The 14,853-nt window shown below is 43.3% G+C and overlaps 1 protein-coding gene across 1 annotated transcript; it reads right to left on the bottom strand.

The window, feature by feature from the left end:
* Positions 1-249: 249 nt before the first annotated feature.
* Positions 250-14,536, bottom strand: LOC128695399 (uncharacterized). Its single transcript, XM_070095568.1, has 5 exons — positions 14,386-14,536; positions 12,489-12,629; positions 11,834-11,954; positions 4,066-4,144; positions 250-514 (listed from the first exon to the last, which is right to left on the bottom strand). Exons 2-4 carry the CDS (start codon positions 12,627-12,629, stop codon positions 4,116-4,118), a joined length of 291 nt encoding a protein of 96 aa, XP_069951669.1. The 5' UTR covers positions 14,386-14,536; the 3' UTR covers positions 250-514; positions 4,066-4,115.
* Positions 14,537-14,853: the final 317 nt, after the last annotated feature.

Genomic DNA, 14,853 nt, shown 5'->3' with positions numbered 1-14,853 from the left:
TACACACTAGTGACAAATTCTCTTTAGCATGTCAAGGGGGAGTGCTATACTTGCAAGGATCACACAACCCCTTGGGGTTGTGGGAGGTATTCAGGTTTGATCCAGGAAAAGTGAGCAAAAGTCCAATTCCTAGGATTAAATAACCCACACTGGCTTCAAGGAACTCCCTTGAGGGGACCTTTAAGACAAGAACTTCACCCCTCCCTCCCTCCCTTGAAAGGGCATGGAAGCATCAATAAAACTACAGGCAGTGCAAATAAATTATATTAAATCATCACAAAGGAAATTAAAGTATTCAAAACACTGTATAGCCTCTTAGGTCAATGAGAGTTTTAATTAAAATACCTTAAAAAATACCAAGTACATATAGAAATTTTGCATAATTTCTTTAGGCATTTATATAAATCTCATTTACCTGTATGAAAAAAAAAAATTAGCCACTTTTGCTCAGTATGTAACAAAGTTTAGCAGCACCGCAGCATCAAAAATTCCTCTTCTACTTGCCAAATTCATCCTGTAAAAATAAAATGTTACATTAAATTATCTTGCCATCACTGATTATTTGTTCACAATGTAATGCTATGAAATTTTATTTACTATTCTCACAAGAGGTGTAGCAACTATTACATATGAACTTGGAATGCCAGTTTATCTACAACAATAGAACCTGGATCTGTTGTGCAAATAACTTTTTAACAATGAAGACACTACCAAATTTAAAATATTCCAAAAAGTTTAAATCTCAAAGTACTACAATTTAAAAAAAAAAATGTAGTTTCATCCTTCAATTTCTTTCAAATCCCACCTTTCATTCAGTAAAGAATGCATTTCCAAGCTTATTTAAAATTCTAAAGAGACATTCTAATCATTACTAGGCAACTCCCTTAAATAACACTAAATACAAACAATAAGACCACCACAACTTGCCAGTTTTTACTATAAATAGATTTTGCCAGTAATCAGTAGACTACATGCAGTTCTGTATAATAATAATAATAATAATTATAATAAAAAGTATTTTTCAATTAAAAATATTACCTGAAGATTTCACTAGGCACTTTGGTTTAAAGCAAGTTGTACAAGTCATGAAGGCTGTTTATTAAATTACCCTACAATAAAAAAATAACGTCTCCAACCCAAGTGTTTATGGTTTGCATAAAATATACTTACACTAAAGGGTTGATGAAGGATGAGGTTAACCATAGAATTGACGAGGAAAAAAAAGCGAGTGTTGCGTTGAGGCATACATGGAGACGAAAAACGTTATCAATGAAGGCAAGAAGGAAATGTATGAAAGTATAGTGGTACCAACACTCATATGGGTGTGAAGCTTGGGTTGATATGCTGCAGTGAGGAGGCAGTGGAGATGTCCTGTCTAAGGGCAATGTGTGGTGTGAATATTATGCAGAGAATTCGAAGTGTGGAAATTAGGTGTGGAGTTAATAAAAGTATTAGTCAGAGGGCTGAAGAGGGGTTGTTGAGGTGGTCTGGTCATTTAGAGAGAATGGATCAAAGTAGAATGACATGGAGAGTGTATAAATCTGTAGGGAAAGGAAGGCGGGGTAGGGGTCCTCCTCGAAAAGGCTGGAGGGAGGGGGTAAAGGAGGTTTTGTGGGCGAGGAGCTTGGACTTCCAGCAAGCATGCATGAGCGTTAGATAGGAGTGAATACAGACGAATGGTTTTTGGGACCTGACGAGCTGTTAGAGTGTGAGCAGGGTAATATTTAGTGAAGGGATTCAGAGAAACTAATTATTTTTATATGGCCGGACTCGAGGGGTTTGGGATATTGGCAGTTTGGCGAGATGTGTAATAGGACGGTGTATGTGTGTATATATATTTATATTTATATATAAATATATATAAATATATTTATATACACACCAACCATCCGACTTACGGCCTGCTCAACTTACGACCACTCGACTTACGACCGTGTTTTTTATGCCAAATTTCTGGGAAATAAACAACTATTTGTGTTGTACACAGTGTTTATCCAAAACCTTACAGTATAAAATACAGTACTAACAGCATAAAAAGTAAAGTAAAACATGAAATACCAAAATAAAACAATAAAATAAAGTCATTACAAAAATGTTATGTTGATATTCAGTAGTGAAGTTCGACTTATGACAGAGTTCGGTTCCGAGAAACCGGTCGTAAGTCGGATGGTAGGTGTATATGTACAGCAACCGCCCAGGGAGGTACTACCATCCTGCCAAGCGAGTGTAAAACGAAAGTCTGTAAATGTTTTACATGATGGTAGGACTGCTGGTGTCCTTTTTTCTGTCTCATGAACATGCAAGATTTCAGGTACGTATTGCTAATTCTGCTTACACTTAGGTCACACTACACATACATGTACAAGCACATATATACACACCCCTTTGGGTTTTCTATTTTCTTTCTAGTTCTTATTCTTTTTTATTTCCTCTTATCTCCATGGGGAAGTGGAACAGAATTCTTCCTCCGTAAGCCATGCGCGTTGTAAGAGGCGACTAAAATGCCGGGAGCAAGGGACTGGTAACCTCTTCTGCTGTATATATTACTAAACGTAAAAGGAGAAACTTTCGTTTTTCCTTTTGGGCCACCCCGCCTCGGTGGGATACGGCCGGTGTGTTGAAAGAAAGAATATATATATAATTGGGGCCCTAATATTGTAATTATTTCAGGTCACTTTTTATATTGTATCTATACATGCTTCTAAACTGTTGTATCTGGGCATCTCTGCAAAAAACAGTAATTACGTATGAGTGAGGTGAAAGTGTTGAATGATGAAAGTATTTTCGTTTTGGAAATTTTCTTTCTTTTTGGATCACCCTGCCTAGTTGGCAGACGGCAAACTTGTTAAAAAGACCAAGTCCGTGTAGTGATTTTCAAAAGTCAAGGACTGGGGAAAATGACAAGGAACAACTTTCATAAAACATGGTAAGAATTAATATAAAATTCAGGCCTTTTGTACATTCTCCAAGGACTACATAAAAACTGACAAAAATGAAAGCAACAAAGAGCCAAGACACCACCACTAATAGAAACTTTTACACAAGAAACAGCCCTGGTAAAGAAGTTCATAGGCCATGGAGTCAAATATTGAGGATCATTGAGAAAGTACAGAGAACAGTATGTCAGAGTAGACACTTAGTACTCAGGGACTAGCTTGTAAAAGCAATGTAAAAACAGATTGCTACTCAGGGACTAGCTTGTGAAAACAGTTTGTCTGGAAGTATACACCAACTCCTGCTCAGGAACAAGTTTGTGAAAGAAGAGGCCAGCACATCAGGAAACTAAAGGTCATAGTTTCTCTACACCAAACTGTCTCCAAGACCAGTGTGAATAGAGGCAAACCACTTTCCTATCAATGAAGTACAAGAGGTGGCTGGTGGAAGTTCACAACAGGAGACCCTGCAAGGATGTGGCCAAACAACTTGCCAGTCACGTTGCACAAGTGATACTCTTGCAGCATCACCACATTCATACAACAAATTGCATTAATAAATATTTCTAGCACAAACAAGTCATTCAATCATTAAAATTATGTAAACCTGAGGATGTACATAACAGCCACCTATTCCAAAGAGAAATTTCATAATCTGTAAGCCATTTCAATTGTTACTGAACCACAAAAGTTGCAGATTGGTCACTTCTACCCCTCAAGGAAGGTTCCTTGATGCTGGTGAAGGGCTCTTGATCTAGGGAACTGGATCTGTGCCCCCAGTTCCCTGAACTGAGCTTGAATGCCATCCATCCCCCCCCCCATACACAGGTGCAATAATCCCTAAGGGTTTAGTGCTCCCCCATAATTTTTACTGCAAGCCATTTTTTTTTTCTATTTAAACTAATAAAGCTGGGCAATACATAATCTGAACTAGAATTTTCAAAATTACCCAGCCCAACGGTTAACATTTGTCTCCATTGCTTCCTCACACTGTCTAATGATAGAACAGTGCTTGACTTTGCTAGGCATTTCTTTTGCACCATGGTTTAGAACCCATATGGTTTTGAACCACAAGGTCAGTACAGGGTGCCAAATCTCAGGTTTAACTATCAGTACATTATGAAATACTAACCTGCTTCAATAAGAAATTTAGAAGCACGCCATTGAAGTTAAATGTGGACTTCAGCTCAGAAGGTTCACTGCTCTATAATCTAGAAAAAAAAATGAAAAGGTTACAAAAAGTTGTGCACAATGAATAATCTAAAAATCATTTTGTTCTTCCATCACCCTGCATAAATGATCACAGGCAAAATGCGTACTTTGATTTAACCTGGAGATTCAGGCAGAATATCTGTTTCACCCATTTTCTGTCTGGTAGTTTAAACCACTGCTATGTACTTGTACATACACCTAACAGCATTAGTATTAGCTATATTACTGTTACCCTTATTTAGATATTCGAATTATTCCTAAAAGTCCACAATACCAATAGAAATTAATACACAACTGTGAAGCTGCTTTCTTTGAAAAACTGCATTTACACAAACCACCAAAGTAAACCATTTGAGGGCAAGTGAACATGTTACTATTGGGCATTATTATTATTATTATAATCAAAAAGAAGCGCTAAGCCACAAGGGCTATACAGCGCTGCAGGGTAGGGAAGGAAGCAAGGGAATTGGATGGCAGAAGGGAGGGGGGATGATCAGCAGGTTACAGAAAACAGCGGGGCAGGGGATAGTACGGGGGTAGAGGGTAGCAAGAGATACAAGTAGAAACGGCTGAAAGTATCAGAATTTGTGAAGTAAGTCAGTCGTTGTCAAAAAGTCAATGAGAGAGTCCGGATGAAAGGTGGGTCCATCAGCGAGAAGGGAAGGTAAAGAGAGAGCAGCGGGGCGAAGACGACGACAGAGGTAAATTCTGCGTGCTCGCTGATAAAGTGGGCAGTCCAACAGAATGTGGCTGACTGATAATGGAGCTTGGCAATTCTCACAGAGAGGAGCAAGACGCCTCTCCATGAGATATCCATGAGTAAGACGAGTATGGCCAATGCGAAGACGGGAGAGAGTAGTCTCCCAACCTCGACACTGGTGATAAGAAGACGGCCAGTAACCTATACTCGGTTTAATAGACTGAAGTTTGTTGCCGAGCATAGTAGACCAACGTTGTTGCCAACGGGTGTGAAGGTGGGAAGATATTACAGCAAAATAGTCCGTACATGGAATACCTCTATAAGAAACTGGTAGGTCATGTACTGCTGACCGCGCAGCAGTGTCTGCCTGTTCATTGCCCTGTACGTCAACATGACCAGGGACCCAACAAAAAACAATATCTTTATGCTTAGTAAAGATGCGGCATAGCCAAAGTTGGATACGGAGGACTAAGGGGTGAGGTGTATCAAATTTTTGTATAGCCTGTAAAGCACTAAGGGAGTCTGAGACAACCACAAATGATGACACAGGCATAGATGCAATACGGATAAGTGCTGTAAGGATGGCATATAATTCAGCAGTAAAAATACTAGCTGAAGATAGTAAATGCCCTTGTACGACGCTGTCCGGAAACACTGCTGCGAATCCTACGCCGTCAGAAGACTTAGAGCCATCTGTGTACACAGCAATGGCATGAGAATGAGAGTGAAAGTGGTCAAGAAAAAGAGAGCGGGAAGCGACCGTAGACAGTTGGGCTTTCGAGCAATTGAGGGAGAAAGAACAGACTCGAACAGCTGGAACTTCCCAGGGGGGTAGGGAAAAGTGAGATGCTACATGTACATAGAAAGGTGGTAGTTGAAGAGAAGACAAGAGCGAATGAAGGCGAAGAGAGAAGGGACGGAGTAAGCAGGGGCGGCGAACAAATAAAGAATGTCTACTAATATCAGTGACCATTCTATAAATGGAAGGATTGCGGAGATCATGAGAGTGTACATAGTAGCGCAGGCAATGGGCATCACGGCGATCGGATAAGGATGGAACGTTCGCTTCTGCATAGAGGCTTTCGACAGGGAAAGAGCGAAAAGCACCAAGGCATAAACGTAATCCTTGGTGATGAATGGGGTTAAGGCTAGAGAGAGTAGCAGGAGATGCCGCTGAATAGATCTGGTCACCATAATCAAGTTTCGATAAAATAAGGGTGGAATGTAGGTGAAGGAGGGTTCGACGATCAGCTCCCCACGAAAGATGAGCAAGGGTTTTAAGAAGGTTCAGCCGGCTGTGACAAGTTGCCTTCAGAGAGGTAATGTGAGGTTTCCAGGATAACCTACGATCAAAGAGGAGGCCCAGAAACTTGACTGTATCACGTTCAGGGATACACGAGCCATAGAGGTACAAAGGATGATCAGAGACGACAGAGCGTCTAGTGAAAGTGATTTGGTGGGTTTTAGTGCTGGAAAATTTAAACCCATGTGTGGTGGCCCAATTGGAAACACGGTCGACTGCATGCTGGAGAGAAACTGTAAGGAGGTGACAGTCAGCGCCTGCACAGGCAATAGCGAAGTCATCAACATAGAGTGATGACCAAATATTTGATGGAAGACTAGAGGCCAAATCATTAATAGCAAGGAGAAAAAGTGTTGTGCTCAGAACACATCCCTGGGGGACACCTTCAGCTTGGACAAAGTCCGGGGAGAGCACATTATTAACCCGAACACGGAAATGCCTGTCAGTTAAAAAGTTCTTAAGGAAGGATGGTAGATTGCCTCGAAGGCCTAAGGAGTGGGCTTGGGCTAAAATATTATACCTCCAAGTTGTGTCATATGCCTTCTCAAGGTCAAAAAATATGGCAATAACTGAGTGGTTATTCGCAAAGGCATTACGAACATACGTATCCAAGCGCAGTAAGGGGTCTATGGTAGAACGTCCCTTACGAAAGCCATATTGACGAGTGGAGAGACTGTTGTGTGTCTCTAAATACCACACTAAACGTCTATTTACTAGACGTTCCATTACTTTGCAAACTGCACTGGTAAGAGCAATGGGACGATAGTGGGAGGTTTCATGTCCCGTAGTGCCTGGTTTGCGGAAAGGGAGAACAATGGCGGATTTCCACAGCTGTGGAAGAACTCCTTGTGACCAAATAAGATTGTAAAGGCGTAATAGGACTGCAAGGGCTGACTGATGTAAATGTTGTAGCATACGAATATGAATGTCGTCGGGCCCAGCTGCCGATGATCGACAAGCTGAGAGTGTTGCCTCCAGTTCTTGAAGTGTAAAAGGCACATTATACTGTTCTTCTCTGAGAGAAGAAAAGTCCAAGGGTGCTAACTCTCTGGCAGACTTTGAGGAAAGAAATGAGGGGCATAGATGGAGTCCCTGAGAAATACGGACCAGATGATTGCCAATTTCATTGGCAACATCTAGTGGGTTTGCTATATCAACACCGGCAACCCGCAGAACAGGAGCCGGGTCAGGAGAATATTTACCACTCAGTTTTCGTACTTTTTTCCAGACTGCACTCATAGAAGAAGCAGAGGTGATGGTAGAGACAATCTCGCCAGCAAGTGCGTTTAGCGTCACGGATGACACGGCGAGCGATCGCACGCTTCTGTTTAAAATCAAGGAGTCGCTCTGTGGTTCTATTGTACCGGTACCTGCCCCATGCAGCGCGTTTCAAACGTACTGCACGAACACAAGCAGGAGACCACCAAGGCACGCATTTCTGAGAATGCCTGCCCGAAGTTTGGGGTATAGAATGAGAAGCTGCGGTGAAAACGGAGGACGAGAAGAGGTGTAAAAGCTCATCGATGGAGGACGAAGAAGGAACCTCTTTAAAAACAGTCAGGTGTGAGTAAAGGTTCCAATTTGCCCGATTAAATTGCCAGCGTGGGGTGCGAAGAGGTGGCGAATATGAAGGGGAAGTAAGAATGATTGGGAAATGATCACTGTCATGTAAGTCCGGGAGAACAGACCAAGTAAAGTCTAATGCGGCGGAGGAAGAGCAAACTGAGAGATCGATGCAAGAGAGAGTATGAGTCCGAGGATCAAAATGGGTGTGAGTACCTGTATTTAAAACATGGAGGGGGTGGGTGGCAAGAAAAGCCTCTAACTGAATTCCACGGGAATCACAGTGAGACCCTCCCCAGAGGAAATGGTGGGCATTAAAATCGCCAAGTAACAGAATCGGTGGCGGTAATGACGAAACAAGGAAGGCAAAATCCGGAATAGATAATGCCCGAGAAGGAGAGAGATATAAAGAACAGAGCGTATACCACCTATGTAAGTGGATACGGGCTGCTGTGTAATGCAGCGAAGTATGAATAAATAGCTGATGGTACGGAATATCAGTGCGGAGAAGAAGGGCACTTTCATTAAAGGTCCCATCAGGAAAAGGATCTGAAGAATACAATAAATTATAGCCTGAGATGTGAGAAATAACAGCAGAGTGTAATTTTGGTTCCTGTAAGCAAACACCAACAGGGGCAAACTGGGAGAGTAACATCTGAAGCTCACCCCGATTACCCCTGAGGCCGCGTATATTCCACTGTAAAAAGGCCATGATTGGCAATGATAAAGATACTTGAAATCCGCAGGTAAGGGTTCCTACGGACTAGAAGGGTTAGAAAAGTCCACATGCGGAGGCAGTGGAAAATGTTCAAGCAGCGAAGGAACGGTGCGCTGTGAAGAAAGGAGTTGCGCAGATGGAGCAGAGGAGAGAGAAAGAGCGGAAGGTGGATCAGTGTCCATTGATGGTTTGGTCTCTGCAATATATTCAGAGATTGCTTCAAGTGTTTCGGAATTCAGAGATGTCGTATGGGAGACAATATTGGGAATGGTAGGGGGAGGATGAGTAAAGATTGGAACTGTATTGGACTGTACCAAGGTAGGGGGGGGCGAAAGGGTGGAGGGAACTGGAGAAGCGTGGCAGGGGACAGAAGAGACAGGAACCTGGGAGGTGGCAGAAGAGGAAGAAACTTGGGAGGGAACAGGGGAGGAAGGTACATTACGAGGAGGAGGGTGAACCTCTGCACTTGTAACTGAGCCAGTGAGAGGGGAAGAACTAGGGACAGAGACAGGGAGGGTAAAATGAGGAGGTGGAAGATGGGTAGGAGGTGTTACCGGACCTTTTTTTGACTTTTGAGAAGTAGAGGGACGATTGGGAAGAGGTGTCGTACGAGGTCTCGTCGATACTGAGGCTTGTAAGAGAGAACTCGAAGAAGCGAGATTAGACTGAGGCGTTGAAGTAGGGACGTCTGAGCCGAGGACAGCAAAAGGATTAGATACAGGAGTGATTATGGGAGAGGTAACCACAGAGGTGGGTGTAGAAGATGGGATACCAGAAGTGGGGGGACGTTTTGAAACACGGGAATAAGAAACACGTGGGAGTCTCCCTTGGAGGCGGAGATGAGAAACTGCCATGGCATAAGGAAGACCTGTCTCTTTGAGGTAACGGATTTCCCGCTCGTTTAAATAGACCTGACAACGGCGAGAGTACGAAGGGCGAGCCTCATGACAGTTAAGGCAAGAGGGAGATCGATTGCAAGACGTATTAGAATGGTCATCGGCACCACAGACTGGGCATTCGGCGATAGATCTGCAATATTTCGCTGGATGGCCAAATCGCCAGCAATTTCTACACTGTTGTGGTGTAGGGATCACCTTTCGAACTTGTAACCGATGTCCTGCTATATAAACGGAGGATGGGAGTTCTCGGCTGTCAAAAGTTAAACGAGCCACATTGCTAGGGTATCGTCTCCGCCCACGGGCAGGAAGAACGTAAGTGTCTACCTTGAGGATTGGGAGATCTTGGAGTTCCAGCTGTTCTAGAATGTCGGTGCCACATGTCTGGAAATTTTGTTGAACTATGGTATGGGGCAGAATAACGGTACCACTACAAGAATTGAGGGAATGATGTTTTTCAAGGGTGACAGGAACAGTATCTATATGGGAAAGACGAGAGAGCTCACGAGCCTGGGTAGCATTCTGTACGGTAATGATGCGCGTACCGCTCTTAAGAGCATGAAAAGAAATATCTTTACCAACATGGCGTAGGAGTGCCTTGCCAATACTATGGTCAGAAAGATAGGCAGTAGAGGAAGTTGGTCGTAAAGTGAAGAATTTAGTCCACTGTTCAGTCTGAAACTGAGCGTGGAAAGGTAGTGAAGGACGTGTCGATCGTTTCTGAGAAGAACGAGAAGGTGAAGGTGGAGAAGTATCATCAGCAGGTAATTGTCGTTGACGTTTAGGCATGGGACCAGAGTTGGTCCGACGTGGAACGGGTCGGCGATTTGAAAATTGCCGCACCGTAGAGGGAGAGGCCGGAAGCATAGTCAGAGGAGAGCGAAGGTCTGATAAATCGAAGGAGTCAGTCGAGGCCTCAGTACCTGAAGCGGGTGAGGAAACAGCACCGGCAATAGGTACAGAGGCATGAGGAATGTCTGAAGAGTGGTCCAAAGACGAGGCGGGGTCAGAACGGGGTGCGGTATCAAGAAGGGGCCCGGGGGTACCAGGTTCATGGACTAGGGCTGCCATGGTTAGGTTACTTCTTTCTTTTTGTTTTTAAGAAAAAAAAAGAAAGAAAAGAAAATAAAAATAAAAAAAAGAAAAAAAAAGGGGGGACCGGGGAGGGATAGTTCCTAGGAGGAATGAAAGGGCCAGAAATCTCCCTCCGCGCCCAAGAGGACTCGACACCGCTAGTAGCGCAGATGCAGCATGGAACCCGTGCCATACCCTACCCTTCATGCCAGTAAACCAGCAATCTGGGATAGCAACCTCACATCTGCCGAGCTACCTCGGTGGACAAAAGAGAGGGCGGCCGGATATCCGCCACAAAGCATACCTCCTTCAGCCACCACCCCCGGAATCCGAAAGGTGGCTTCCAGAGATACACCCGTCGCCCAAAAGACACCCAAAGCTACTCCGGGATACCGGAAAGGGATCGGGACATCCCTAGGCAATCCAGATTCCACGGCAAACTACGCCACCGCCAAGAAACCTCAACGGAATGGGATGGACCCCGGTGTCCTTTCCCCTACCTAGGAACTAGCGCGCCTGTGGGAGAAATCACGAAGGCTAAAAAGAGGAAGGGCAAAAGGGAGGGGTGAGGAGGAGGAGGAGGAATGGAAAAAGGGGAGGATGGGGAGGATGGGATAGGGGAGGGGAGAATGGGGGGTAATTAGGTTCGGTCTGAGGAAGAAGACCGACAGGGCTAATTCCTCAGACCAAGAGCCTCTTCACCACGCCAAGGAGCCCCCCTTGAAGAGGTACTATTGGGCAACCATGCATAAATTTTCATACTTTTTTTTATATCAATGTTATGGATGGTTATTTTACAATTTTAGTCAATTTTTTATACGTATATACTATACACATACCTGGAGGGCAGGGATATTATAGGAAGGGGGCTTGAGGATTTGATTAATGAACAGAGGATAGGTTACTTTAGTTGCTGGAATGCAAAGTTTATTTTGGATTGTTTTAAATTTAGCATTGTTGAATTTAGTGTAAAACTGGCTGAATTACAGACTCCTGTGCACTTTATAGGCTTTTCTGATTAATGGACAGTTTATTTGGGTCCTCAAAGTAGGCAAAATCACTTGTGTAAATTGCACTCAGACAGCACTTTGTGCCTGCACAATACGGGAAGGTTTCCATTAAATTTCACAATTTTGGTGTCATTACCTTCAGATTCTCTACCATTCCAGAATTTGAAAAATCACAACACTCGGTTCCTAATTTCAGAGGGAGGGGGCTGTCAACAGTTAAAGGTTAAATATGGAAAAAAGCTGAAAAAGCCATTTATCACAAAAGCTAAAATTAGAATATTCCACTGCCATGTAGCACTGGTTGCACTTTAAAGGACATGCCTGTAGCTACTGATTTTTTTTTTTTAATTTATGTTACACAAGTTGATCAGACTATAGATCACAGCACTTGAAACAATTATAGATTATACTTTAGTGCCCTCACCTGTGCTGGTTTCAACTGAACCAGTCCTTGTCCAGAATGCCTCCTGAAGCATTTTATAAACTACCCCACGAAGCATCTTGGCATTAATTGGAAATGCCCATCTTGCTGAGCAACAATTATCCTTTTAGGTAAAAGGACAATTGCAACTAACGTGACATTTTATCGTGGCAATGTTTCACTCTCCAGGAGCTTTATCAAGCCGTTACAAACAATACATGGAAACGGAGGGTACATATAGGCTTAGAGTGAGGTGAAATACGAGTGGTAGTAGTAGCAGCAGTAGTAGTAGTAGTAGTAGTAGTAGTAATACTATGTGGTAGAGCAATCAACTTGCACACGGTAAAATGTTATAAAAGCTGTTACTTGGGTAGCATAAAAATAGGTTAGACAAATATTTCTGTTACTGGTTGGATTTGAGAAGGCTCGTTTCAGTGTTCCTCCTGTTATGTTCTTGTGCAGTATTATCAGCAGTGACACCCTCTGTGTCCATGTATTGTTTGTAATGGCTCGATAAAGCTCCTGGAGAGCGAAACGTTGCCACAATAAAAAGTCTCGTTAGTTACACTTGTGTCCTTTTACGTAATATTGTTGGAATTCCATCAACATTGATACAATAATTATCCTCCAATATCCAATACATGGAGAATTAATTCACCATCTCATCTAAAGCTTCAGTCAAGCAGTTCCTCTGCAACCTTATTTTTAATTTAGCCTTCTCCCAAGCTTTAAATTCACTGCTCCTTATCTTAAAGTCTGCCAGCTTGCTCATTCTTGCTTTATCCAAATTGCCCGACATCTGAAAGAATGCAGTTATTACATAAACCATTAAAATAATACATAATTACTACATGTACAACATATACAGACCTAGCTGACATCAATATAAAAAGTCCTTTGCTATACAGAGAATTTTGAGCAAATTAGGTCAATTTTGTCCCAAGATGCAACCCACACCAGTCGGCTAACACCCAAGTACCTATCTACTGCTAGGTGTAAGCTGGGAGGCAATTAAACAGTCTTGGGCCCCCGATACTCATCTCAGCATACTCGTGGCACCCCTAATTTTCATTCGGGGGGGGGGGGGAGTTGTTGCATCACCTACCATGTGATTGTGTGCAGATTTGGGACCAGTCCCTCTTGGATTTTCCAAGTGTATATTATCATACATCTTTCTCGCCTGCCTAGCATAGGCCAATAGGCCTGCCGCCATGCTCCTCCTTTCATGGTTCTTAAGAATCAAGTCAATTGGGTTATTTCCTAGAGATGGTTCAGAAAAAAAAAATTCCTGGATAACAGCCGCACAATGGGGCTAGATTAGTGTATGGCGAGGAAATTACCTTTCAGGACAGTGTCTGGGGGTATTAGAAGAATATAGAACAATGTCTGGGGACTAGAAGAATGTCTGGAGAGGATAGAATTATTATAATCAAAGAAAGTGCTAAACCGACAAGGGTCATACAGCTTGGGGGGGGGGGGAATATAGAAGAGTATGTTAAGTTTATTATTTATTCAGGTATACACAAATACAGTTACACAGATTACCATACATAGCAGCATGTGTGTACATTATTATTATAATCAAAAAGAAGCACTAAGCATGTGTGTACAGAACCTAGGAGTACCCAAAAAAAAAAAAAAGTCAAAGTGGCTTATTTCCATTGGGGTCCTTTTAATACCTTATTATACAATTTAAGAGATAATATATTACTATATAAGGTAGGAGATAATATCTTTTTTTTATGTAGGAGAAATCTTATTATACTATAAAGGATATACGCTAGGAATAAGGTTAAAAATAAAAGGAGTTATTTTCTGGATGGTAAGACATCTGAGACTTAGAAGAATGAAAGCGAGACATGTACCTTGATGGACGGTGTGTGGGGCTGAGATATTACCTCCCTGGAGGTGTGTGGGGCTGAGATATTACCTCCCTGGATGGTGTGTGGGGCTGAGATATTACCTCCCTGGATGGTGTGGGGCTGAGATATTACCTCCCTGGACAGTGTGTGGGGCTGAGATATTACCTCCCTGGACGGTGTGTGGGGCTGAGATATTACCTCCCTGGACGGTGTGTGGGGCTGAGATATTACCTCCCTGGACGGTGTGTGGGGCTGAGATATTACCTCCCTGGATGGTGTGTGGGGCTGAGATATTACCTCCCTGGATGGTGTGTGGGGCTGAGATATTACCTACCTGGATGGTGTGTGGGGCTGAGATATTACCTCCCTGGATGGTGTGTGGGGCTGAGATATTACCTCCCTGGATGGTGTGTGGGGCTGAGATATTACCTCCCTGGACGATGTGTGGGGCTGAGATATTACATCCCTGGACGGTGTCTGGGGCTGAGATATTACCTCCCTGGATGGTGTGTGGGGCTGAGATATTACCTCCCTGGATGGTGTGTGGGGCTGAGATATTACATCCTTGAACGGTGTCTGGGGCTGAGATATTACCTCCCTGGACGATGTGTGGGGCTGAGATATTACCTCCCTGGACGATGTGTGGGGCTGAGATATTACATCCCTGGACGGTGTCTGGGGCTGAGATATTACCTCCCTGGACGGTGTCTGGGGCTGAGATATTACCTCCCTGGACGGTGTCTGGGGCTGAGATATTACCTCCCTGGACGGTGTCTGGGGCTGAGATATTACCTCCCTGGACGGTGTCTGGGGCTGAGATATTACCTCCCTGGACGGTGTCTGGGGCTGAGATATTACCTCCCTGGACGGTGTCTGGGGCTGAGATATTACCTTCCTGGACGGTGTCTGGGGCAAGAAGACCACCTGAGTCACTATCCTCCCTGGCGTCCCTCCCTCACACATATGGTTCTTTCATCAGTCATTACCTCTTCACTTTTTATATTTAAATTTATTAGCATGAAAATACGTTTTTAATCAAATTTGTAATTAAATGATAGAATTCTGATATTTATTTAGATGTACAATGGAAATAAGTCACCAGACTGAAATTCCTCTATAGACAAGCACAATGTCTACCTACTGAGACTCGCAGGACCCTTT

This window comes from Cherax quadricarinatus, chromosome 50 (genome assembly GCF_038502225.1).
Source record: "Cherax quadricarinatus isolate ZL_2023a chromosome 50, ASM3850222v1, whole genome shotgun sequence".
Classification (NCBI taxonomy): Eukaryota; Metazoa; Arthropoda; class Malacostraca; order Decapoda; family Parastacidae; genus Cherax; species Cherax quadricarinatus.
Note: the sequence above shows the minus strand (reverse complement) of the source record. Positions and strands in the feature narration are given on the sequence as shown.

Excerpts from the sequence above, each read along its gene's own strand:
- LOC128695399 (XM_070095568.1), bottom strand. The coding sequence starts at position 12,629 with ATGTCGGGCAATTTGGATAAAGCAAGAATGAGCAAGCTGGCAGACTTT. Across the intron at positions 11,955-12,488 it reads CTGAAGCTTTAGATGAGATG|GATAATTGTTGCTCAGCAAG; the intron begins GTGAATTAATTC and ends TTTACCTAAAAG. Across the intron at positions 4,145-11,833 it reads TTCAGTTGAAACCAGCACAG|ATTATAGAGCAGTGAACCTT; the intron begins GTGAGGGCACTA and ends TTTTTTTTCTAG.